The sequence below is a fragment of the Pristiophorus japonicus genome, chromosome 12 (genome assembly GCF_044704955.1).
Source record: "Pristiophorus japonicus isolate sPriJap1 chromosome 12, sPriJap1.hap1, whole genome shotgun sequence".
Taxonomy (NCBI): domain Eukaryota; kingdom Metazoa; phylum Chordata; class Chondrichthyes; family Pristiophoridae; genus Pristiophorus; species Pristiophorus japonicus.
The window spans coordinates 47,383,034-47,410,071 of record NC_091988.1 but is presented as its reverse complement, the minus strand read 5'-3'; the positions used below and the strand labels follow the sequence as shown (position 1 = coordinate 47,410,071).

Genomic DNA, 27,038 nt, shown 5'->3' with positions numbered 1-27,038 from the left:
TTTGTAATTGTTACATCGGGACAATATTTCTAACTTTGTACTTCAATCAAGGAGTCTCATCCGCCAACTGTTATAACTGATAGAGTTAGATGAAGTAGGGTGGAAGGAGGCTTTTGTGGAGCATAAACACTAGCACACCCGAGAGAGCAGAAGGAGCCACGTTTTAATGTCTCATTCTAAAGACGGCATCTCCGACAATGCAGCACTTTCTCAGCACTGCACTGGGAGTGTCAGCCTAGATTTTTGTGCTCAAGTCTCTATAGAGTGGGATTTGAACCAACAACTATTCTGACTCAGAGGCGAGAGTGCCACTTACTGAGCCACAGTCAAGAAATGTGGCGATGGAAATGCTGTGGGCTGTTGCTTCGGATATCATACAGCCATAATTTGGAGGGGAGCAACAATTGAGAGCTCGAGGCTACCAATGTTAAGCGACTGTTTCAATAAATCGGCTGCAATAAACTCGGGGTGTGTACGGAACCTTTAAGGGAGGGGCGTGGCCTGGCGGCGGCGGCGCGTTGCGCGCGGAGCTTGAAGGCGCCGGTTGGAGGCGGCGGGTTACCAAGGAGACGCGGCGGTGCCGGGCCTAGGACGGGACGGGACGAGCTGAACTGAGCTGAGGGAACACAACATGAGCGCCCTGTTGGTAAGTGAGCGGCGTGCGGCTGGCTCTGTGTTTGCGGGCTGAAAGCACCGCTGTTTCCAGGCCCCGGAGTGGGTGGGGGCGGGTTCGCAGCGTTTCGCTCGGCGCTGCAGGAGGCGGGCTGGGGGATTGAGCTGTTGCACCGTGAATGCTGCCGTGTTTTACAGGCATTCCTCACACTGGACGCGCACAAAACTCTCATCATTTAAAAACACACACACACACACAACCAAGGACCGTTGTCCACGAGTTCAATAGTCTTACAATACCGATAGTAATTAAACTGTACCCTCCTGCAAGAAAATGCAAACACCAAGGAGACTGAAGTTTCAACTTAGGCTCGTATTTAAATTGCCATATAGTGAACCAGCTCTTTTTAAATGGGTGAGTTTACCTAGAAACATAAAAAAATCGGTGCAGGAGTAGGCCATTCGGCCCTTCGAGCCTGCATCACCATTCAATATGATCATGACTGATCATTCACCTCAGTACCCCTTTCCTACTTTCTCTCCATACCCCTTGATACAACTAATAATAGTCATCATACAACTAATAATGGCTAACTGGTTTAGCCATTCATCGCCAGATCTGGCTGGGACACATCAAGCAGTAGGAGGCGCCCCGCTCCCCTCTGCCAAAACTGCTCATTAGTCCAGGATCATCCTGGAATGCAAAGATAACATCCTAGCTTCTTATCTCCCTGCTTACAAATCTTTCCTTAAACCCCTTTTTTCCTGCCTCCACTCCTCCAACAAGAAGTGCAAGGGGCTTATGGAATTCTTTGAAACTAAGATTGAGACCATCCGGTCTGCATTTCCTACATTACAACAGTGACTACACTTCAAAAAGTACTTCATTGGCTGTCTTTTGGATGAATGTTAAACAAGGTCCCGCCTGCACTCAAGTGAATGTAAAAGATCCCATGGCACTATTTCGAAGAAGAGCAGGGGAGTTATCCCAAGTGTCCTGACCAATATTTATTCCTCAATCAACATTACAAAAAAACAGATGATCTGGTCATTATCACATTGCTGTTTGGGGGCACAAATTGGCTGCTGCTTTATCTATATTACAAGAGTGACTACATGCCAAAAATACTTCATTGACTGTAAAGTGCTTTGAGATGTCCGGTGGTCATGAAAGGTGCTATATAAATCCATGTCTTTTCTTTCTTTAAAGTGCTTTGGGACGTCCTGAGGTCCTGAAAGGTGGTATATAAATGCAAGTCTTTCTTGCACTTTTTCTTTCCATTCAGCTGTCTCTGATAATTCCCCTTGCACACCCAGTCCGGAACTTGCTTCTTTCTATAGTTTCTCTCCTATCTCCCATCATGCCCTCTCTGAGCTCATTTTGTCCATGAGATTCATCTCCTGCCCTCTCAACCCTATTCCCACTTAATTGCTGACCATCTTACTTCCCTTCCTGGCCCTCATGTTAGCTGATACTGCAAACTATTCTCTCTACTCGGGTACTGTCCCTGTCGCTTTCAAATCTGTCGTCATCAGTCCCCTCCTTTCTTTAAAAAAAACATCTTTGAACCTTCTGTCCTTGCAAACTATCACCCCCATCTTCAACTTCTATTCCTCTGTAAACTCTTTGAATGTGTTGTTGCCTCCCAAAACCGTGCCCATCTTTCCTGCAACTCTCTGAACCTCTCTAAATCAGGTTTCCATCCCTACAGCAGCACTGAAATGGCTTTAATCAAAGTCACACGGGACATCTTCTGTGACAGTGGTGCACTATTCCTTCTCATCCTTCTCCTACCCCTCTGCAGCCTTTGACCCGTTTGACCATGTCAACCTCCTTCAATGCCTCTCCTCCATTGTCCAGCTCAGTGGGACTGCCCTTGCCTGGTTTCACTCTCGCATATCCAGTAACAGCAGAGAATCTCCTGCAATGGCTTCACTATTCTTGGCCCTGTACCTTTACCTCTGGAGTTCCTCAAGGATCTATCCTTCATCCCCTTCTATTTCTAATCTACATGCTACTCCTTAGTGATATCATCTGAATACATGACACCAGATTCCACATGTACGCTGATGACATTTTGCTCTACCTCACTACCATCTCTCTCGACCCCTTCACTGCCTCTGTGCTATCAGACTGCTCGTACAACATCCAGTCCTCGCTGACCTACATTGGCTCCTGGTTCCCCAACACTTCAAATTTAAAATTCAAATCCACGTGTTCAAATCTCTCCATGGCCTTGCCCCCTATCTCTACAACCTTCTTAGCCCAACCACCCTCCAGGAACTCTGCATTCCTCCAAATCTGGCCTCTTGTGCATCCCTCACTTCTTTTGCCACATTATTAATGGCCATGCCTTCATCTATCTTTGTCCTAAGCTCTGGAATTATTTCCCTAAACTCTCTGTCTCTCTCTACCTCCTTCTCTTTTAAGATGCTCCTTAAAACCTATCTCTTTGACCAAGCTTCTAATCATCCATCCTAATATTTCCTTCTCTGGCTCGGTGTCAATTTTTGTCTAATTATGTTCCTAGCGAAGTTTTATAATATTAACGGCATGATATAAATGCAAGTTGTTATAATAAAGGCCCATCAACTTGTGATAATTAGTCTGTTCAAAAAAAAAATTACTTTAGCTAAATTTCAGTGTAGGATTTATCGTGTGCTGGAGCATCCCCATGTGTCTTGGGTGAGATATTGTGAATGGATATGCAGTAAAAGCACCATTGCTGTCTGCATTCCTAAACTTGTTATAGAAACATAGAAAATAGGTGCAGGAGTAGGCCATTCGGCCCTTTGAGCCTGCACCACCATTCAATATGATCATGGCTGATCATGCATTTCAGTACCCCATTCCTGCTTTCTTTCCATACCCCTTGATCCCTTTAGCCGTGAGGGCCACACCTAACTCCCTTTTGAATATATCTAACGAACTGGTCCCAACAACTTTCTGTGGTCGAAAATTCCACATGCCCACAACTCTCTGAGTGAAGAAGTTTCTCCTCATCTCGGTCCTAAATGGCTTACCCCTTATCCTTAGACTGTGACCCCTAGTTCTGGACTTCCCCAACATCGGGAACATTCTTCCTGCATCTAACCTATCCAATCCCATCAGAATTTTATGTTTCTATGAGATCTCCTCTCATTCTTCTAAATTCCAGTGAATATAAGCCTAGTCGATCTGGTCGGTCTTCATATGTCAGTCCTGTCATGCCGGGAATCAGTCTGGTGAACCTTTGCTGCACTCCCTCAATAGCAAGAATGTCCTTCCTCCGATTAGGAGACCAAAACTGTACACAATATTCAAGGTATGGCCTCACCAAGGTCCTGTACAACTGCAGTAACACCTCCCTGCTCCTGTACTCAAATCCTCTCGCAATGAAGGCCAACATGCCATTTGCCTTCTTCACCACCTGCTGCACCTGTATGCCAACCTTCAGTGACTGATGTACCATGACACCCAGGTCTCGTTGCACCTCCCCCTTTATCAATCTGTCACCATTCAGATAATAATCAACCCTCCTGGTTCTGCCACCAAAGTGGATAACCTCACATTTATCCACATTATACCACATCTGCCATGCATTTGCCCACTCACCTAACCTGCCCAAGTCACTGTTTCGTTCTCCGTCCTGGTGCGGGGTTCCGCCGTGTTGTGGTCGCTCTTCCCCGGGGGGCCTCGCACAGCGAGATTGCTGGTTGATCCTCTCTCATTGCACGGCACCCGGTCTGGGGTGGCCTCCCCCCTGGCTGGTTCCTCGACGTGTTGGTCGGGAGGGCCATCCCTTGTGCGGTCCGGGAGGTCCTCCTCCACCGTGTTGCTTCCAGTTTGGGTGGCCCAGTCTGTGTGCATATTGGAGTCGCCCATTGTGGCTGCTGCGCCTTTGTTGCATGCACCCTTGGTTTCCTGTTTGGTGCCCTCCCCAGCATCGCTGCTGCTGTTTGGGGGTCTGTGCACAGCTCCCACTGGCGTTTTTTGCCCTTTGGTGTTCTGCGGCTCGGCCCGTGTGGATTCCGCATCGTCCGGGCTGGTGTCCTTCCTGGCTGTTGCGTTGGTCTCCTCTTTGGCCAGCGATGCTGCCGCACCTCCTTTTCCTTTTGTTCTGTCGTTCCTGGGTGTTGGGTGCCCCTGGATGTTGAGTTCCCGGCCCTGATCATCCTGGAGCCACTCTTGCTATCTGTTTTTATATTTCGTGCTAGTTTACTTTCATAGTCTATCTTCCTTAATCATTTTTTAGTCTTTCTCCAGAACCAGGGGTCACAGTCGAAGGATAAGGGGTAAGCCATTTAGGACCGAACTGAGGAGAACATTCTTCACCTAGAGAGTGGTGAACCTGTGGAATTCTCTACCACAGAAAGTTGTTGAGGCCAATTCACCTAATATATTCAAAAAGGAGTTAGATGTAGTCCTTACTACTAGGGGGATCAAGGGGTATGGCGAGAAAGCAGGAATGGGGTACTGAAGTTGTATGTTCAGCCATGAACTCATTGAATGGCGGTGCAGGCTCGAAGGGCCGAATGGCCTACTCCTGCACCTATTTTCTATGTTTCTATGTTTCTATGTCACCCTGCAGCCTCTTAGCATCCTCCTCATAGCTCACACTGCCACCCAGCTTAGTGTCATCTGCAAACTTGGAGAATTACATATAATCCCCTCGTCTAAATCATTAATGTATATTGTAACCAGCTGGGGTCCCAGCACTGAACCTTGCGGTACCCCACTAGTCACTGCCTGCCATTCTGAAAAGGATCCGTTTATTCCTACACTCTGCTTCATGTCTGCCAACCAGTTCTCTATCCACGTCAGTACACTACCCCCAATACCATGTGCTTTAATTTTGCACACTAATCTCTTATATGGGACCTTGTCAAAAGCCTTTTGAAAGTCTAAATACACCACATCCCCTTTGTCCACTCTACTAGTTACATCCTCAAAAAATTCTAGAAGATTTGTCAAGCATGATTTCTCTTTCATATATCCATGCTGACTTGGACCGATCCTGTCACTGCTTTCCAAATGCGCTGCTATTACATCTTTAATTATTGATTCCAACATTTTCCCCACCACTGATGTCAGGCTGACCAGTCTATAATTCCCTGTTTTCTCTCCCTCCTTTTTTTTTAAAAAGTGAGGTTACATAGCTACCCTCCAATCCATAGGAACTGATCCAGAGTCTATAGAATGTTGGAAAATGACTACCAATGCATCCACTATTTCTAGGGCCACTTCCTTAAGTATTATCAGGCCTTGGGGATTTATTGGCCTTCAATCCCATCAATTTCCCCAACACAATTTGCTGACTAATGAGGATTTCCTTGGTGTGCGGCAAGAAAATCAAGACGAAAGCAAGGTGACACCACCACAGATAGAGAGCAAATGGAACAATAAGATGTTACCAGGATAGACTAGGTGAAAGACCTACACGAAGATGGCAGAGTAAATGGTGGCCTATTTGGGTTTCATTTGATTGTAGCCGGGGCGCTATGGGTGCCAAACGGACATTCCGCTACAGCTCACTGATTGTGGGAGGGCAGAGCTTCTGTGCTAAACTAGCTGGAAGCTAGAACCTGTTGGGGGCACAGCTTGTATGAAATAATTATACAAACAGTTAGTGTGGAAATGCTTTCTTTTACACAAAGATGTGACAGAATTTAAAAAGTAACATACTGTAGCTAGGATTATTGAATGGTGCAGTTGATGTTTGCAACACAAATATTTAAGGCTTCACTTTACTTTCTAGGAGGATCCGACATTAGAACGGCACTTTAAGGGCCATCGTGACACCATCACAAGTATCGACTTTAACTCTAACATGAAGCAGTTAGGTATGTTTCATTTCCTGAGGAAACGATCAATTTTTAATCTTTTGGGACATGCATAAAGTTAAGGGATCAGATAGATGACAGCTTGTGTGTTCAGGCAGAAGGCATTGGGTTTTCAAAAGGTCAAGCTACCCATTCCAACATCAGACAAAACCCAAGATTTTTTTCACCAGGTCAGAGATCAGCCAACATCAGTGTCAATCATGTCTAACCAAAACATCCAAACCCTCAGCCAACCTTTCTGAACTGGACTGCCATCACTGTAGGTACAGACTCTGGCTTTGCTTACAGTAGCTATGAAAATACAAAAAATTGAATCAGGAAAGAAAATAAACGGCTTATCAAGTCCACATCTTTTGAAAATTATGTACACAATCTTCAGCAATGTATTCCGTATACCATTTTCTTCATGTTGTTAAAGATTCTGTGTGACTTCTCGAGTCCAAAAGCTATGAAAGGAAATTCTGGAATAACTGCAATCCCACATTTTTACTATCCAACTATCTGAAAAAGATAACCAACGAGGAAGAAAAAAATTGGCTGTCATTTATGACAGACACAACAGTCGCAACATTTTTATATAATACTATGAATATATCTGTCTTTCATATCTTATTAAAAATCTTGTGTAGGCCACATGCTCAATTGAAACCATAAACAGTTCCAATGGAAATTCCAGTGTTAAAATGTCAATACATACCTGCTACACTTACTTAAACTGTTTCCTGTTCCGCCCCTAGGTGATGCCCTAATGGGAATTCCAATGTTAAAATATCAACGCATACATAAGAACATAAGAAATAGGAGCAGGCTGTCTGGCCCCTAGAGCCTGTTCTATCCGGCATGGACTGGTTGGGCCGAATGGCCAGTTTCTGTGCCATATATCCTGTGTTGTCCTATGTAGTTCTAGACACTCCATCCAGGGGAAAACAACCTCTCAGCATCTCCCCTGTTAATCCCCTTCAGAATCCTGTATGTTTCAATGAGATCACTGTTATATATGTAAACTTGTATATACTCTGTATAGCTACCAGGGGGCTCATCCCCTGGAGTCCCAAGGGATCCCATAATCCCTTAGGAGCATAGGTATTTAAGGAGGCCTCACAGGTTGGAAAGGCACTCTGGAGACCGGCAATAAAAGACTAAGGTCACTCTTTACTTTGAGCTCACAGTGTTCAGTCTGACTCTTTCTCCATACATAACAATCACCTCCCTAAACTCCAGAGTATAGGCCCATTGTACACAATCTCTCATAGGACAGCCCTCTCATTCCAGGAATCAAATCTAGTGAACATTCGTTGCACCGCCTCCAAGGCAAGTTTATCCTTCCTTAGATAAAGAGACTAAAACCGAGCACAGTACTCCAGGTGTGGTCTCACCAAGGCCCTGTACAATTGTAGCAAGATTTCCTTACTCTTATACTATAACCCGCTTGCAATAAAGGCCAACATGCCTTTTGCCTTCCTTATTGCTTGCTGCAATGACACGTTAGTTTTCTGTGTTTCTTGCATGAGTACACCCAAATCTCTCTGAACACCAACATTTAAAAGTTTCTCATAATTTAAAAAAAAATTCTGTTTTCTATTCTTCCTACCAAAGTGAATAACCTCACATTTCCCTACATTGTACTCTATCTGCCACCTTACAGCACACTCACTTAGTCTGTCTATATCCCTTTGCAGATTCTTTTGTGTTCTCACAGCTTAATGTCCCACTTAGCTTTGTATCGTCAGCAGCCTTGGATACATTATACTTGGTCCCTTCATCTAGGTCATTAATATAGATTGTAAATAGCTGAGACCCTGGCACTGATTCTCCTTGCGGCACCCAATTAGCTACAGCCTACCAACCTGAGTTTATCCCTACTCTCTGTTTTCTGGTGATTAACCCACCCTCTATCCATGCTACTATATATTTTATATATACCTGCTACACTTAGCTGTAATTATTTCCTGTCACGCCATCAGTTGATGCCCTAATGGGAATTCTAATATTACATGATCTATCTCTATATTTTGATAGGGACTAATGGCAGTTTGGATCCCATTCTCCTTGGTCCTCCTCCACATAAAGCTTTTGGATCCTCCTCTGCCCACTGTCGTGTGTCCAGGGAAAAGGTGTTTGGGTATTTAAGTTCTGTGTATGTTCTCCTTAATTCTGACCATGACTTCCAATTCATCCAAACTCCTTAAGTTCTGCTGGGCCCAGGATCCCTTCCTGAGTCCGCTTCCCTCTCATCAGAACTCTGATCATGGTACTGTCTTGCATTTTTCATAAACACCTAGACTGCATTGGCAAGTGCCCCGTGATGCCACAGTATGAGATTTCCTTCCCCAATCTCCCAAGATTCCAGAGATCATCTTCTAGCGATGCTTGATTCAAAAACTTGCCCCAGTGTTCGTAGAGCTTCCTTGTCCAATGTTCTTAGAGCTATGGTACGCACTTCCATGTCTGACTCCCAGGTATTCCCCTTCTAAATAGTATGTATCTAATTCCCTTTTGAAAGTTACTATTGCGTCTGCTTCCACCACCCTTTCAGGCAGCGCATTTCAGATCATAATAACTCACTGCATTAAAAAAAAAATCTCCATATCTTTCCCCTGGTTCTTTTGCCAATTATCTTAAATCTGTGTCCTCTGGTTATCAAACCTGCTGTCAGTGGAAACAGTTTCTCATCTGCACTCTCTCGGGCTTCTTTCCGAAAGGATGGTACCCAGAATTGGACAGATTATTCCAGCCTTAGGATTAATCAGTAATTTACAACGGTTTAGCATAACTTCCTTGCTTATGTACTCTATGCTACTATTTATAAAGCCAAGGATCCCATATGCTTTTTTAATAGTTTTCTCAACTTTTCCTGCCACCTTCAAAGATTTGTTATGTGAATCCGCTGGTCTCTGTTCCTGCACCCCTTTTACAATTATACCATTTAGTTTACATTGCCTCTCCTTGTTCTTCCTTCCAAAATGAATCGTTTCACACTTCTCTGCATTAAATGTTATCTGCCATTTCACCAGTCTGTCCATGCCCTCTGTGATGGCTGTCATTTATGAACCCATGTATTTTCTAAGTGATAATTAATTTTTCCGTGCAGCAGAGCTGGTCTCCAGTCGTATTGGTTAATCCTTGCCACTGGACCAAGACCTAGCTCTGTCCAGCCCATGTGGTGGCTGGTGTGCAACGGTCACCCCACGTTTAAAAAAAAATCCACGCACAGGCATCTTCCATCCTTCAATATGTAGTTCGGGACCTGGAATATCAGGTCCTTCATTGAAACACCTGTGAACTCATCCCTTTTTGGTGTGGAAGCAAGTCATCCTCGATATGAGGGACCGCCTAAGAAGATTTATTAATTTTGTCTAAATTATGGTCTCTAGAAGTTTCCCCATCACTGACATTAGGCTGACTGGCTTGCAGTTACTGGGTTTATGCCCTTCCTTTTTTGAACAGGGGTGTAACATTTGCAGCCCTCTAGTCCTCTAGCACCACCTCCATATACAAGGAGGATTGAAAGATTATGGTCAGAGACTTCACTATTTCCACCCTTCCCTCGGCAACCAAGAATGCAACCCATCTGGACTGGGTGACTTTTCTACTTTCGGTGCTGCAAGCTTTGCTGTACATTCTTTATCTATTTTCATCCTAACCAATTTCTTTCCCCCGTACTTCTTTACTGCGATGTTGGCAGCATCCTCTTTTTTTTGTGGAGGCAGATGCAAAGCACCCAGTTAGTACCTCAGCCTTGCCCTATGCCTCCACAAGAAGATTTCCTTTTTGGTCCCGAATCGGCCAACCCTTCATGGGTGCTTTAGGGGGGGGATAAACCCAGTAACTGCAGGTCAGTCAGCCTAATGTCGATGATGGGGAAACTTCTCGAGACCATAATCCAGACAAAATTCATTCTTCTTCTTAGGCGGTCCCTCGTAAACATTTATATGTTTATAAAGGACTTTTGGGTTCCCTTTTATGTTATCCGCTAATCTTTCTCGTACACTCTTTGTCATTATTTCCTTTTTCAGTTCTCCTCTGCACTTTCTGCATTCTGCTTGATTTTCTACTGTATTCTGAATGCGACATTTATCTTAAGCTTCCTTTTTCTGTTTTCATTTTAGTCTAGACCTTTAGTCATCCAGGGAGCTCTGGCTTTGGATGCCCATCGTTTCCCCATCAGGAATGTGTTTATTGTGTACCCAAATGATCTCCTTGAAGGCCTCCCATTGCTTATTTACTGCTTTGCCTGCCAATCTTTGTTTCCAATCTACCTGGGCTAGACCCCATTTCAACTTTCTGAAATTAGCCCTCTTCCAGTCGAGTATCTTCACATTTAATTGTTCCTTGCCTTTCTCTAATGACTCTAAACCTAATGATTCCTGTTGGTTAGGAGAAAGTATCATTCAGTATTGCAACTCTTTATTAAAGGAATATATTATAATGCCTTTAATTAGTGGACAATTTCTTAAAATTGATTATTTCGATGAATGCTTTGAATCTTAAATACCAAATTTTGCATTACATAAATTGCTGAAGATGAAAGATTGAACATAATTTTGGCTCACTTTTTAAAGCTTTGCTAATTTACAACTATGACAGATTTTTGTAAAATAGAACAAAACATCATTAGTCATCTATCTGCCACTGCCATTTTTTTTTGTTTGTGTCATGTGAAGAGAAGTTCAGCGTAATCAATTTTTACCACAGGGTGGCACCATATTTCATCTCTTTTTTGTTTCACACTAATAATCCAAAAGGCCTCGATAGTTGCCTATTTATCACATTCGTATCGGTTCATCCGATGGCTCAGCTAGTTTATCCATTGACTAGGTGAGCCATATAGATCAAGAAAGCCCAAGGTTCAGTCCCCATTCTCAGCTGGGATAGTGGTGAAGACACAATTGGCTTAAGGAGGTGAAAATCAGCTTGAAGGCCTGCTCCTAATCTGTAGCTAGTGATGGTGGCAGTCTGTGTATTATTACTGGATGAGGGCAGAATTGGGTTTGGCTGTGAAGTCTTCACTATTGAATCATTTGCTGACACTTGATGGCAAGGCTTACGGCTGAATAATGGCTGCGGTAACTGTGTATCTCCAGTGAGGAGTCAATGCCTTCAAGAGAGGAAAGGAATCGGAGGGAGAAAGTTGGAGAGAAAAGAAGAGTAGGATTGCCACCTTCAGCGCATCCGGGTAGCCTCTGTTCCTGAAATGAGCAAAGAGATCCTGCTTTAAAAACCTGGCTGTAGCACTGACTTCTAATTTGCAGTTTTTATACTCTTTATCAAAATTAATAGATGTGTGGTATGAGGCATAGTTGTCACAGAATCATAGAAATTACAACACCGAAAGATTATGCAATTTGCTGGTCGTACAGCGGTATACAAATGTAGGAAAGGGATTTGAAGGAGACTGCTTTTAATGCATCATTTTAAACAAGGAAAATGTACAAATTATGTTGCGGGTTTGAAAAAAAATTAAAAGTTGTTTTCTTTTAACAGCAATTGGATCAATGGATTCCTGTGTCATGATCTGGAACTTGAAACCACAGATGAGAGCCTATCGATTTGTCGGTCACAAAGATGCAGTCCTCTCGGTCCAGTTCTCGCCCTCTGGTCACTTAGTGGCTTCTGCATCCCGAGATAAAACAGTCCGCCTCTGGGTCCCCAGTGTGTAAGGAAATATTTTTTGTACGGGTGTGATACAGGAAGGGACATGAATAAGTTGATTTACCCATTATTGTTCTTGGGCTGTGGATTTTGATTCAGCTTAGTCCCCTTTTTTATTGTATCTGTCAATTTTTATTTTTTAGTTGCGAGCTGGAAGGTTTCTGACACTTAAATAAGGATCTACTTGGAAAAATTCTCCTCATATCTCCCTTTGTTCGTTAGATGATGATCTTAAATTTATGCCCACTGACTCAGTGGCCAGTGGAAAGAGTTTTCCCTATTTAGCTCATCAAAACGCCTCATCATTTTGAACATCTCCATGAGATCTTCTAATCATCTTTTGTTCTGATGAAAATAGCACCAGTTTCTCTAATATTTCCTTTTAACTTAAGCCTTTCATCCCTAGTATCATATTACTGAATCTTTGCACCCTCTTCATAGACTTGACATCTTTCCTAAGGTAAGGCACTCAAACCTGGACACAGTATTTTAACAGCAGCCTAACGAATGATTTGTATAGATTTTAGTAGCATCTCTTTGCTGTTGTAGTCGATAAAATCTAGGGTCACATGTTTTTTTTTAAACAACTGTGTCAACTTATTCTCCCACTTTGAGATTTGTGTATCTGAACCTCTATGTCTTTGCACTTCTTAAATTTTTACCATTTTGTGTAAATGTCCTTATTCATCTAATCAAAATGTATTATCTCTCATTTCTTTGACAAATTTCATTTGATATCTATCTTTCCAATTTACTAACCTGTCTGTGTCTTCTGGAAACCACTTATAGTTCTCTCCACAGTTGGCCACACTCAAAATATCTGCATATTTGCATATGTTGCCCCTGTACCCATCTAGATCTTGATGGTCCCAACACAGGACCATGGATGATAGCATTACTTATATCTTCCCAATCCAAAAAAAATCTATGAACTGCTACTCTCTGTTTTCTGTCAATTAACCAACTTCCTATCCATACTGTTGCACTCCGTTTCTGAGTCAGAAGGTTGTGGGTTCAAGTCCCACTCTCGAGACTTGAGTACTCCATTGCAGTACTGTGGGAGTGCTGTGCTGCCAGAGGTGCCATCTTTCAGATGAGACGTTAAACCGAGGCCCCATGTGTTCTCTCGGGTGGATATAAAAGAGCACATGCCAATATTTCGAAGACAAGCAGGGGAGTTATCCCTGATGTCCTGGCCAATATTTATCCCTCCGTTAGCATCACTAAAGCAGGTTATCTGCTGAGTATCACATTGCTGTTTGTGGGAACTAGCTGCGCGTAAATCGGCTGTCAAGTTTCCTACATTACAACAGTGATTATCTTGGAAAAAATACTTCATTGGTTGTAAGGTGTTTTTGGACATCCTAAGGTCATGATGGGCACTCATTAAATGCAAGCCTTTTCTTTCTTTAATGCAATCTGCCTCCCTAACCCTTTTGAAAATCCATATGCGTTACATCCATGGTATTTGCTTTATAGATACAGTCCGTTAGTTGCCTAAGCAATTCTATTCAATTTGTCAGACACGACTTGCCTTTTACATCATGTGGCTGTACTCAATTCACGGCTTTTTAGGTGAGAATTAATTTTATCTCCAGGTTGAAAGTGGTGGGGACAATAAGTGCCAGATGGGACCTGGCAACAGTGCCAGCATGAAACTGGGAGAAATAGCATGATGTTTAAATGGCTTGGAAAGGAATAATTTGCAGTTTTGTAATGCCTTTAACATAGTAAAACATCCTAAGGTGCATCAGAGGCAAGGAGGTGGAGCATACATTGAGTATTTGTGGGCGTGTTAGGAGAGTGGATCAAAAGCTTTGTTGAGGTGATGGTTTTTGAGAAGGCATTTTAAGGCTTGGAGTCTGAGGGATTCAGGGGAGGGAGTCTGACGCAGTTTAACCAAAATGGCTCAAGCTCTCCTACCACTACTAGAGTTGAGGGTGAAGGGGATGGATGTGACTGAGGTTAGAGTGAAAAGATCAAAGGGCAAAGCAAGGTGAGGAAGAAAAAATAACCGTCCATAAGCTAGATTTCTGTCATTAGCAGGATTCTAATTCATTCATATACAGAGGTTGTGGATGGTAGTGACCTTGCTTACAAAGGAGTGAACATTTTGAAGGGCAATATGCAGCAAGTAGTGAGTGGTTTATGACTTGCTGATGAGGTTGGGGAGGGAGAAGGTTAACGAAGGATGGCATTTTTGCCAGGAGACAGAGCTGCGCCAGTTGGTTTTGTTATTCAGGAAGATCTAGTATTAGTTGGTGTGTCAGGCAACACCAGTGGTTGAGCAGAAGGAGGCTTTGGGTCACCCAGAAGCAACTCGAGGAGTGCAACAGCTGCAAAGGAAGAAGTGCATCTGCAAGAACAATAGGGTGGCTGGGAGCTGGATGGGGAAACGTTGCTGAAAAAAAGAAAAGGCATGAAAGAAAAAATGGAGAGGACAAAAGAGTGGAGCAGGACTAGGATGTGGCCAAAGTAGAGTGGGTCTAGTACGGCAGCCAGAATCCGAATATAATTGGACACAAGGGTATAACTTAAATTACTTGGACAAGAGGCAGAGACCTAGACTTTGGTAATGAAGTCATTGCAGTAAGGGTGTGATGAATGGGGGTAACCAGTGGTTGTTCTGGGAGTGTTGAAAGGTTGGGGGAGGTTGTATCCTGTACAGGATTGTTGAAGTCCAGTCGATGTAAGGAAGGTCCGTGAGAAGGATGCCACAGAAGGTTGTGGACAGCAGGAAGTTTAGAGAGGGCTGTGAGCAACAAGGAGATAGAAGTAGATTGTGATGTGTAAGGAGGTTGGGAAAGCTGTGAACATCCAAGAGAGCCTGGGTGATGGATATAGCGCTGAAACCCGAGCAAGAAATGACGGGCAGTGGACAATAGCGGCAAAGATTGAGGCAGTAGTTGGCCATTTTAGAGCTGCAGTTTAGAGGAGGAAATTTAGGCAGTTGAGATAAGTGGGTCAGCTGCCTTGGAGCTTCAACAACCATGGATTGTCTCTGAATTTGCTTGCAGGGACAGGTGGTTGATAAAATAGTGCTGGACTAGCAATAATTTTTTTTAAAGTTATGATACCATACATTGCTTAATACCTCCGACTAGTTTGGAGCAGTGGTTTTTTAAATTTTCTGTTTAGGGACTCCCTGCAAATATTGACACACTTCAGGGAATTCCCTTCCCTAACTTCTGAAAGAGCGAGTCAGCTAGAAAAGGAAAACACTACCATCATTGTAGGAACTATTTTAATTAAATGGAAATGAATTAAGAACATAACATACAAAATCGGAGCAAGTGTAGGCCATGTGGCCCCTTGAGCATGCTCCGCCATTCAGTAAGGTCATGGCTGATCTTCGAACTCCACTCCACTTTCCCGCCCGATCTCCATATCCCTTGATTTCCCGAGAGTCCAAAAATCTGTCACAGCCTTGAATATACTCAACGATTCAATACAACAGTCTTTTGAGGTAGAGAATTTCAAAGGTTCTCAACCTTCTGAGTGAAGAAATTCCTCTCATCTCTGTCTTAAATGGCCGACCCCTTATCCTGAGATTATACTCCCTAGTTTTAGACTCTCCAGCCAGGGGAAAACAACCTCTCTGCATCTACCCTGTCAATCATCCTTCAAATTTTGTAAGTTTCAATGAGATCACCTCTCATTCTTCTAAACTCCAGTGAGTATAAGCCCAGTCTATTTGATCTATCGTCATAGGACAACCCTCATCCCAGGAATTAATCTAGTAAACCTTTGTTGCACTGCCTCTAAGGCAAGTATATCATTCCTCAGATAAGGAGACCAAAACTGTGCATAGTACTCCAGGTGTGGTCTCACCAAAGCCCTATACAATTGTAGCAAGACTTCCTTATTCTTGTACTCCAACTCCCTTGCAATCAAGGCCAAAATGCCATTTCCCTTCCTAAGTGCTTGCTGTATCTTCATGCTACCTTTGCATTTCCTGTATGAGGGCACCAGATCTCTCTGAAGAACAACATTTAATAGTTTCTAAACATTTAAGAAATATTGGGCCCAAATTTGGCTAGGAGTTGCTCCGTTTTTTTTTGGAGTAACTTGATTTTTCTGGAGTATCTTAAAAATCTCCATTTTGCACATTCAATTTGAGCTAGTGTAAGTGAGTTATTTAGGATTTTTTTTAGTTTAGTTTTGTTCAAAAGGGGCGTTAACAGCCACCTACGCCCGTTTTGGCCATTTAAGTCACTTTGCATAGCTAATAGTTGCTCCAGACTAACTTAAGCCAGCGTATATGGCCACTTGTGGCCTCACAGACAACCCTTGCGGAGAGTTAAGAAATCAGCGCAGGTAGGTATTAATGACTTGACTAAAGAATGTGAATAGGATCAAACAACTATACAGGACATATGACAAACTTCGCAATGTTAATTTACTATACAACAGAAGCATTCATGGAAGCTTAAACTACAAAACTAAAAGAAGTAGAGACAAAACATATTTACATAATTTTTTCAAAATATCCAAATTAAAAATAGAAGTACCTCCTGCTCGTAATTCTTATGTTCTTATGTAGGAAAGCATTTTCATCAATCGGATTAAGGAAAGTCTTGAGTAAGCTCATTAAAAGTACTGGCTGCACAGTTATCACCCCCACCCTCCCAATCAAAACTACCCCCCTCCCCCATCAAAACCCCCGCCCGATCAAAACACCCCCCCCCCCCCACCCCCCCCCCCCCCATCAAAACTCTCCTCACCAAACAAAGCCTAACCATCAATAAAAAATAAAACTTAAGTCCTACCTTCCTAACTCGGCCCGGGAAGTCAGCGGGACGGCCGGTGCAGGAGGCCACTTGGCCGGGGATAGGTGTGGGACTCTCTCTATGATGCGCAGCAACTCGGCGCACGTTGTGAGGCCACTCGGCCTGGGATAGGGGCTGGACATCTGGGTCCCATGCTGCAGAGGAGCTACTGCACATGCGTAAAACCTCCAGTGCGCATGGATTGAGTTGCTGGCACTCTTTTACGCGCAGGGCCCTAACTCTGCCCCCTAATTGAATTGCCACGCTGCGCCAAGCCATGGGAGAGGCCACAGAGCGGCCAGAGTCCGGGGACAACTTTTTGGCGCTGTTTTTATCCTAGGAAGTGGGCGCATCTCGCGTGAGTGCGCCGAAAAAACGGGTTGGCCAAATTTGGACCCATTCTGTTTTTCTATTTTTCCTATTGAAGTAAATAACCTCGCATTTCCCCATGTTATACTCCATCTGCCATTTATTGTCCACTAGCTTAACCTGTTTATATCTCTGCAGACTCTTTGTGTCCTCTTCTCAGCTTACATTCCCACCTAGCTTTGTATCGTCAGCAACCTTGATTACATTAAACTCAGTCCCTTCATCTAAGCCATTAATATAAATTATATATAGCTGAGACCCAAGCACTGATCCTTGAGACACTAGTTGCAGCCTGCCAACCTGAAAATGACCCATCTATCCCTACGTTTTGTTTTTTGTCCATTAACCAATCCTTTATCCATGCTGATATATTACCCCCAACCCCATGTGCCCTTATCTTGCCTAACAACGTTTGTGACACCTTATAGAATGCCTTTTGGAAATCCAAATATACTATATCCACTGGTTCCCCTTTATCTACCCTGCTTACATTCTCACAAAATTCTAATAAATTTGTTAAAACACAATTTCCCTTTCATAAAACCATGTTGGCTCTGCCTAGTTATGTTATGATTTTCTAAAGTGGCCTGTTACCACTTCTTTAATAATGGATTCCAACATTTCCCCAACGACTGATGTCAGGCTATCTGGCCTGTAGTTTCCTGTTTTCTCTCTCCATCCGTTCTTGAATAGCGGAATTACATTTGTTACCTTCCAATTCACTGGGATCTTTCCAGAATCTAGGGAATGTTTTAAAATCACACCAATTGCATCCACTGTCTCTGCAGCCACCTCTTTTAGAACCCTAGGTTTAAGCCATCAGGTCCAGGGGGTATGTTGACTTTTTGTCCCATTAGTTTCTCTCGTACTTTTTCTCTACTGATATTTTAAGTTCCTCACTCTCTTTAGTCCCGTGGCTCCCCACTATTTTTGGTATGCTTTTTGTGACTTTTCCTGTGAAGACAATTACAAAATATTTGTTTAAAGTCTCTGCCATTTCCTTATTCCCCATTATAATTTCTTCTGTCTCAGCCTCTAAGGGACCAACGCTAACTGTTGCTACTCACTTCCTTTTTACATATTTGTAGAAGCTTTTACAATCTGTTTTTATATTTCTTGCGAGTTTACTCTCATATTTTCTCCCCATCAATTTTGGTCATCCTTTGCTGGTTTCTAAAGCGCTCCCAATCATCAAACTTACTACTATTCTTCGCAACATTATAAGCCTCTTCTTTTAATCTAATACTATCCTTAACTTCTTTAGTTGGACACAGATGGAACACTTTTCCCATGGAGTTTTTATTTCTCAATGGAATGTATATTCGTTGAGAATTTTGGAATATTTATTTTAATATGAGACTGCTTATCTACTGTCATACCTTTTAATCTAATTTCCCAATCTACCTGAGCCAACTTTCCCCCTCATACCTATGTAATTGATTTATTTAAGTTTAAGACTCATTTCAACGTGAAATTCTTTTATATTATGGTCACTCTTCTCCAGAGGATCCTTTACGATGGGATTACTAATTAACCCTGTCTCAATATACAATCTAAAATTGCCTGTTCCCTGGTTGGTACCACAACCTATTGTTCTAGGAAACTGTCTCCAATGCAATCCATGAAGTCATCCTCCAGACTACCGTTGAAATTTTAATTGCCCAGTCTGTGAAGATTAAAGTCACCCATGATTATTGCATTATCTTTGTTATGAGCTCCTATTATTTCTTGATTAAAACTCTGTTCAGCGGTATAGCTTATGCTAGAGGGGCTTAAAAACTATTTGAATCAGTGTTTTCTGCTCCTTGTTATTTATTATCTCCACCCATACTGATTTTACTTCCTGATCTTCCGAGCCAAGATCCTTTCTCGCTTCTGTCCTTGTATCATTCTTTATTATCAGGGCTAACCCCCTCCTTTCCATTCTGCTTGTCTTTTCAAAAAGTCAAGTACCCTGGAATATTTAGTTCCCAACCTTGGTCATCTTGCAACCACATCTCTAATAACTATTAGATCAAACCCATTTACCTCTATTTGTGCCACTAATGCGTCTATCGTTACGAATGCTTTGTGCATTCAGATAATAGCCTTTAATTTTAACTTTTTACCTTTATTCCCTGCTTTCACCTTATTTGCTGATGCACTATTACTGTTAACATGCTAAATAGTCAGCAAATACAGAAAATATTGAATTTAGTGGCTCCCTTGGCACTTTTCAAAGACCACAGTTTGAAAACCTGTGGTAAATGACTAAAAACCTTGTAATGACCATTTTAATGACAAAGAACTCAAAATTGACATTGGCCCATAATTTGCGGTCAACAGCGAAGTGACGGCAATCGTCGTTGGCCTCAAAGAAAGCTGCCCTCAGAGACCTCATGATCTGTGTGGCGAGAACTTTAGCTTGTTCGATGTGAAATTTATTGTAGCGCTGTCAAGAGGGGAACTCCAGCGAAGAACAGCAGTGATGTCATCAAGCTGTCTAAGCAACCAATCACATTGAAGAATTCTCAGACAGCAAACTAGGAAATGAAAAGCAGTGATTTATCTGCTAAAATTTTTTTACAGAGAGCAAAATAAAGATTGGGACATAGGGTTAAGGTTGAAGCTGAAATATCTAGAACAAACTTAAAAAAAAAATATATATTATTTATCATAATGGAGAAATTTGACATTCCGCAACTATATAATTTTTTTCAGGGCCAGAACAGTTGTTCAAAACGCTGTTAAAACCCCAGTTAAAACTATTCCAACAAGGTTTAACATTTATCATCATAGGCAGTCCCTCGAAATCGAGGAAGACTTGCTTCCGCTCTAAAAGTGAGTTCTTTGGTGACTGAACAGTCCAATATGGGAATTACAGTCTCTGTCACAGGTGGGACAGACGGTCGTTGAAGGAAAGGGTGGGTGGGGAGTCTGGTTTGCCGCACGCTCCTTCCACTGCCTGCGCTTGCTTTCTGCATGCTCTTGGCGATGAGACGCGAGGTGCTCAGCACCCTCCCGGATGCTCTTCCTCCACTTAGGGTGGTCTTTGGCCAGGGACTTCCAGGTGTCGGTGGGGATGTTACATTTAATCAAGGAGGCTTTGAGGGTGTCCTTGAAACGTTTCCACTCCCCATCTGGGGCTCTCTTGCCGTGTAGGAGTTCCGAGTAGAGCGCTTACTTTGGGAGTCTTGTGTCAGGCATGCGAACAATGTGGCCCGCCCAACAGAGCTGGTCGAGTGTGGTCAGTGCTTCGATGCTGGGGATGTTGGCCTGATCGAGGACGCTAACGTTGGTGCATCTGTCCTCCCAGGGGATTTGGAAGGATCTTGCGGAGACATCGTTGGTGGTATTTCTCCAGCGATTTGAGGTGTCTATTGTATATGGTCCACGTCTCTGAGCCATACAGGAGGGCGGGTATCACTACAGCCCTATAGATCATAAACTTGGTGCCAGATTTGAGGGCCTGGTCCTCGGACACACTCTTCCTCAGGTGGCCGAAGGTTGCGCTGGCGCACTGGAGGATGTGTTGAATCTTTCATCGATGTCTGCTCTTGCTGATAATAGGCTCCCGAGATATGGAAAGTGGTCCACGTTGTCCAGGGCCGCGCCATGGATCTTGATGACTTGTGGGCAGTACTGTGTGGCGGGGTCAGGTTGGTGGAGGATCTTTGTCTCACGGATGTTTAGTGTAAGGCCCATGCTTTCGTACGCCTCGTTGAAGATGTTGACCATGACTTGGAATTCAGCCTCTGAATGTGCGCAGACACAACAAGGCTTAACATTTAATGGGGTGTTTAACAGCGATATTAACACGGAAAGTTTAAGTTTCCGTCCATTTCACTGATTTCACTGATTGCCGGCTTTGGGGATGGGGGATGGCCTACAGCACAGCCTGTGGCGGAGTAGTGAATGACTGACCGCAACTTCAGGATTTCCACGTTTAGCTATGCATATGCTAAATCCTGCAGTTACGGTCGTGTTCAGAGGTTTGATGACGCAATCGCTTTGCATTTGTAGTCTATTTAAAAATTAGGGTCACAGATTTTTTTTTAAACAACTTTATCAACTTGTCCTCCCATTTTGAGATATGTGTATCTGAACCTCTAAGTCTCTCTCTGCTATTTTTACATTTTTACCATTTAATGTACATGTCCTTATTTATCCAATCACAATGTATCATCTCGCATTTCTCTCTGATAAATTTATTTTGACATCTATCTGTCCAATCTACTAACCTGTCTGTGTCTTCCTGAAACTGCTACAGTTCTCTCCTCAGTTAACCATGCTCAAAATATCCACATATTTTCATATGTTGCCCCCTGTACCAATCTAGATTTTGATGGTCCCAACACTGACCTCTGGAGGATAGCATTACTTTTATCCTCCCAATCCAAAAAACATCCATTAACCGCTACTCTGTTTTGTGTCCTTCAACCAGCTTCCTATCCAACTGTTACACTCTCTTTAATGCAGTCTGTCTCCCTAAGCCTTTTGAAAATCCATATACTCTACACCCATGGCATTTCCATTGTGAATACAGTCTGTTAGTTGCCTAAACAATGCTATTAAATTTGTCAGACACGACTTGTCTTTTTACATCAAATGGCTGTACTCAATCCACGGCTTTTTAGATGAGTATTAATATGAGAGTTGAAATTGGTGGGGGCAATGTGCCAAATGGGAAGTGGGTTACAACAGTGCCAGCTGGAAACTGGGGGAGGAATAGCATGGTTTAAATGTATTAGAAAGCAATAATTTGCAGCTATATAATGCCTTTAACATAGTAAAATATCCCAAGGCACATCAGTGGCAAGGAAGCGGAACATATATAGTTTATGTATGTGTTAGGAGAGTGGATCAAAAGCTTGGTTGAGGAGATGTTTTTTGAGAAGGCTTTTTAAGGCTTGGAGTCCGATGCACTATAACCAAAATGGCTCAAGCTCTGCTACCACTACTAGAGTTGAGGGTGAAGGGGATGGACATGAATAAGGTCAGAGTGAAAAGTTCAAAGGGCAAGGTGAGGAAGAAAAAGTAACCGTCCATTCATTCATGCACAGCAGCAGGATACTAATTCATTCATGCACAATGAGGTTGTGGATGGTGGTGACCTTGCTTACAAAGGAGTGAACATTTTGAAGGGCAGTATGCAGCAAGTGGTGGTTTATGACTTGCTGATGAGGTTGGGGAGGGAGAAGGTTAAAGAAGGATGGTATTTTTGCCAGGAGGCAGAACTGCGCCAGTTGGTGTTGCTACTCAGGAAGAGCTGGCATCGATTGGTGTGCCAGGCGACACTAATGGTTGAGCAGAAGGAGGCTGTGGGTCACCCAGAAGCGACTCGAGCAGTGGAACAGAAGTAGGGAAGAGGTGGATCTGCACAAAGAATAGAGTGGTTGGGAGCTGGATGGAAAATGTTGTTGAAAAAAGAAAAGGCATGAAAGGAAAAATGGAGAGGACGAAAGAGTGAAGCAGGATGAGGATGTGACCAAAGTAGAGTGGAAGGGGCTTGGGTCCAGTACAGTAGCTAGTATACAAACATAATTGGACACAAAGGCGTAACTTAAATTACCTGGACAAGAGGTAGAGACCTCGACTTGGTAATGAAGATCTTGCAATAAGAGTATGATGAATGGGGGTAACCAGTGGTGGTTCTGGGAATGTTGAGAAAGGTTGGAGGAGGTTGTATTCTGTATAGGATTGCTGAAGTCCAGTAGACGTAAGGAAGGTCAGTGACAAGAATGTCACAGAAGGTTGTGGACAGCAGGAAGGTTAGAGAGGGCTGTGAGCAACATGGAGATAATGGGCCCAATTTTGGTCAACCATTTTTTTTGCGCACTGACCCGTTATGCGCCGGCTTTGTGCGTTGGAAAGGGCGCCACAAAACGTTCTTAGTATCCTGGTCCCTCTGCCAAGTGTCCCGGGTCCTGGCGCGGCGTCTATGGTGGAGTAGGGGAGTGGAGCGACAGCCCTGCACTGAAAACACTGCCGGCAGCTGTCCGCATGCGCAGTGGAGTCTGCGCGCATGTTCCTCGCCCTCCCAGCGTGCCCTGCAAGCTGTTAGCAGGACCCAATGTTCGCAGCCTCTATCCCTGGCCGAAGGGACGCCCGCGTCTGAGTGCAGCCCAGGCTGTCGGAGCCCTTCCCAAGATGCCATCAAGCCCAGCTTTTCCTCTCCCTCCCTCCCGATGCCGTCAAGCCCAGCCTTTCCTCTCCCTCCCTTCCCCCCCACCCTCACCCCGATGCCGTCAAGCCCAGTCTTTCCTCTTTTTCCCCCCCCCCCCCGATGCCGTCAAGCCCAGTCTTTCCTCTTTTCCCCCCCCCCCGATGCCGTCAAGCCCAGTTTTTCCTCTCCCTCCCTCCCTCCCTCCCGATGCCGTCGAGCCCAGCCTTTCCTCTCCCTTCCTCCCCCTTCCTCCTCCTCTTCCCCCCCCCCCCCCAGCCTCCCGATGCATCATTGCTGGCCGCTCCTATCCCATGCCGAATGGCCTCCCGTACAGGCCGGCCCTCTGCCTTCCCTGGCCCAAGGTAGGATTTACTTCAAGTATTTAATTGTTAATCAATTGTTTACATGAGTTCTTTATTTTTATTTAGTTATTGTAACTTTTATTTGGAATGTTTGGTGCTTGGGTGCAGGTCCTTACTTACTTACCTGTGCGATTTCTTAACTGCCCGAAACGTTTTTCAGAGCTGGCCACATACGCTGACCTAAGTCGATTTGGTGTAAGTGTTAGCTGGCCAAAGTGGCATAAATGGCCAAAACTGGCGTAAGTGTCTGGGAACGCCCCCTCTCTTTGGGGGAAAAAAAAACTGAACTTAAAAAAAAAAAAATCGTACCTAACTAAGTTACTCTGGAGCAAGTTTATTGGGGAAAATGGGGTTTTTTAACTTGCGTCAGAAAAACCAACTTACTCCCCAAAAAACTGATGCAAGTCATGGCCAAAATTGGGCCCAAAAGTAGGTTGTGATGTGTAAGGAGGTTGGGGAAGCTGTGAACACCTAAGAGAGCCTGGGTGACAGATGCAGCGTCAAAACCCGAGCAAGAAATGACAGGCAGTGGGACAATAGCGGCAAAGATTGAGGCAGCTGTTGGCCAATTTAGAGCTGTAGTTTAGAGGACGAAATTTAAGCGGTTGAGATAACTGGGTCAGCTGCCTTGGGGATTGTCTCTGAATTTGCTTGCAGGGGCAGGTGATTGATAAAACTATTGCCAGTCCAGCACTATTTGTTTTGAATACCATATATTTGCTTAATATCTCAGATTAGGTTGGAGCAGTGGTTTTTGAAATTTTCTGTTTGGGGATTCCCTGCAAATATTGACACACTTCAGGGAACCCCCTTCCCTAACTTCTGAAAGGGAGTGTCATCTAGCAAAGGAAAACACTACCAACATTGTAGAAAACATTTAAATGAGATGCAACATAATTAATATGCTAATAAGTCAGCAAATAAAGAACATTTGGAAATTAGTGGCCCCTTGGAACTTCTCAAAGACCCCAGTTTGAAAGCCTCTGGTTTAGAGAAAAACATTTTTCCAACACAATTGTTGAAAATAGGCAGTGCAGTTCAAAGTTGTCTATCTGAAGGTTATAACACTCGGACTACTGGCAGGCAATGTTCCCTCTAATTTTGTTTGGCGCTCTTCGCCCCTTTAAGGGGCTGCACGGGCCTTTCAAAATACCTTGCGTGCTTGGTGTTTGTATTGAAAAGCCGGCAACACGGCTGCGCGGTTTCCCTGGGAACATTGCTGGCAGGTTTGGGGAAACTTATCTCCCTGGTCGAACCATTTTTGTATGTTTTCAACTCCTCCACTGTGTTGCTGATTAAAATACAATAATAAACTCCTGAACAGTTTTATTACTGTAACATTTACCCGAAACTAAAATCACAATTTAAAATAAATAAATACATCCTATTTTCCTTTAGTTTTAGCTTTAATTTTCACCCGCTTCCTTGCTCCCACTAATTTGAAGATGGAGTCACAGCAGAAAACTAACTGGCAAAATTCGGCACCAATAGATAATAAATTGCGAAGCTCACTTAGGCAAAAGATTAGTTAGTATGGCAAATTCAAAAATGCCACACTGGTGCAGTTGGTGGTGCTCTTCTATAATGCAGAATATAGGGAGTTTTATCTTCATCTAACTCTTCTGTATCTGGCTTGGGCATGCATTGATACTGTCGCTGGTGCCTGAAATGAAAGTTTTCTTCTCACCAGCAATGACATCCTTCATTTTGAACAGAAATAAAATACCCTTTAATTGGCCAAAAATGTCTTTTTAAAAAAAAAAAAACTCTTTCTGACCATTGTAATGACAAAGAATTCAAAATTGACATTGCTCACAATGTGTGGTCAGCAGCAATGCGACAGCAATTGCTGCTGACCTTGAAGAAAGCTGCCCCTGTGACAACGACTTTAGCTTCCTCAACGTGAAATTGATTGTGGCGCTGTCAAAAGGGAAACTCCAGTGAAGAGCAGCAGTGATGCCATCCAACTGTTTGAGGAGCCAATTACATTAAAGCATTCTCACAGACGGCAAACCAGGAAATGAAAAGCACTGATTATCTGCACTTTTTAAAAAAAAATGTTAGAGATCAAAATAAAGATTGGACCATATACATGGGGTTAAGGTAGAATGTGAAATTTCCTGAACAAACTTTAAAAATAATAATTATTATTAAAAAAAAATAAGTTCCACAGTGAAATCTGGCAGAGCAGTGAATGACTGACTGCAACTTCTGGATTTCCACGTTTATCTGCGCATGTGCTAAATCCTGAAGTTAGTTAGTTTGAGTGGTAATGATGCTGAATTAGTGCAGTAGTGAGAGTGTGTATCATCTTTGCAGATGATCCGCTTTGAATTAGATGTTAAACCAAGTTTTGCTGAAATAGTAAAGATCCTATTGCACTTATTGAAGAAGCGTAAGGAGTTTCCCTTGTGTGCTGGACAATATTCTTCCCATAACCAATGGGATGCATCCTAGGACGCCAAGGGAAATGAAGGAAGAAACCGCGGAGGTACTGGCCACAATCTTCCAGTCCTCCTTAGAAACGGGGGTGGTCCCAGAGGACTGGAGAACTGCAGGTGTTACACCTTTGTTCAAAAAATGGCATAAAGATAAACCCAGCAACTATAGGCCAGACAGTTTAACCTTGGAACTGGGGAAGTTTTTAGAAACAGTAATCGGGGACGTGTGGATTAATTAAGGAAAGCCAGCACGGATTTCTGAAAGGCAAATTGTGTTTCACCAACTTGATCAAGTTGTTTGATGAGGTAACGGAAAGAGTTGATGAGGGCAATGCGGTTGATGTGGTGTACATGGATTTCCAAAAGGCGTTTGACAAAGTGCCACATAATAGACTAGCCAGCACAGTTGAAACCCATGGAATAAACTGGCAGCATGGATACGAAATTGGCTAAGTGACAGGAAACAGAGTAGCGATGAACGGGTGTTTTTTCGGACTGGAAGTTGATGTACAGTGGTGTTCCCCAGGGACCGGTACTAGGACCACCGCTTTTCTGGATGTATATAAATAAGAAATAGGTGCAGTAGTAGGCCATGCGGCCCCTCGAGCCTGCTCCGCAATTAAATAAGATCGTGGCTAATCATCTATCTCAACTCCACTTTCCTGCACTATCCCCATATCCCTTGATTCCCTTAATATCCAAAAATCTATCAATCTCTGTCTTAACTATACTCAATGACTGAACCTCCACAGCCCTCTGGGGTAGAGAATTCCAAAGGTTCCCCACGCTCTGAAGAAATTTACCCTTGTCTCAATCCCAAATGGCCAACCTTATTCTGAGACTGTGACCCCTGGTTCTAGACTCC

General features: G+C 43.4%; 1 protein-coding gene across 3 annotated transcripts in view; it reads left to right on the top strand.

Moving 5' to 3' along the window:
* The first annotated feature begins 510 nt into the window (after window positions 1-510).
* The window catches only part of LOC139277225 (POC1 centriolar protein homolog A-like), a 238,359-nt gene continuing 211,831 nt past the window's right edge, over window positions 511-27,038 (top strand). For 2 of the 3 annotated variants that reach the window (XM_070895386.1, XM_070895385.1), the window contains exons 1-3: window positions 511-646; window positions 6,351-6,435; window positions 11,920-12,091. In XM_070895386.1, coding sequence (XP_070751487.1) covers window positions 632-646; window positions 6,351-6,435; window positions 11,920-12,091 — 272 coding nt within the window. In that variant the 5' untranslated portion in view covers window positions 511-631. The remainder of the gene's footprint in view (window positions 647-6,350; window positions 6,436-11,919; window positions 12,092-27,038) is intronic. The other variant, XM_070895387.1, reaches the window with a different exon arrangement.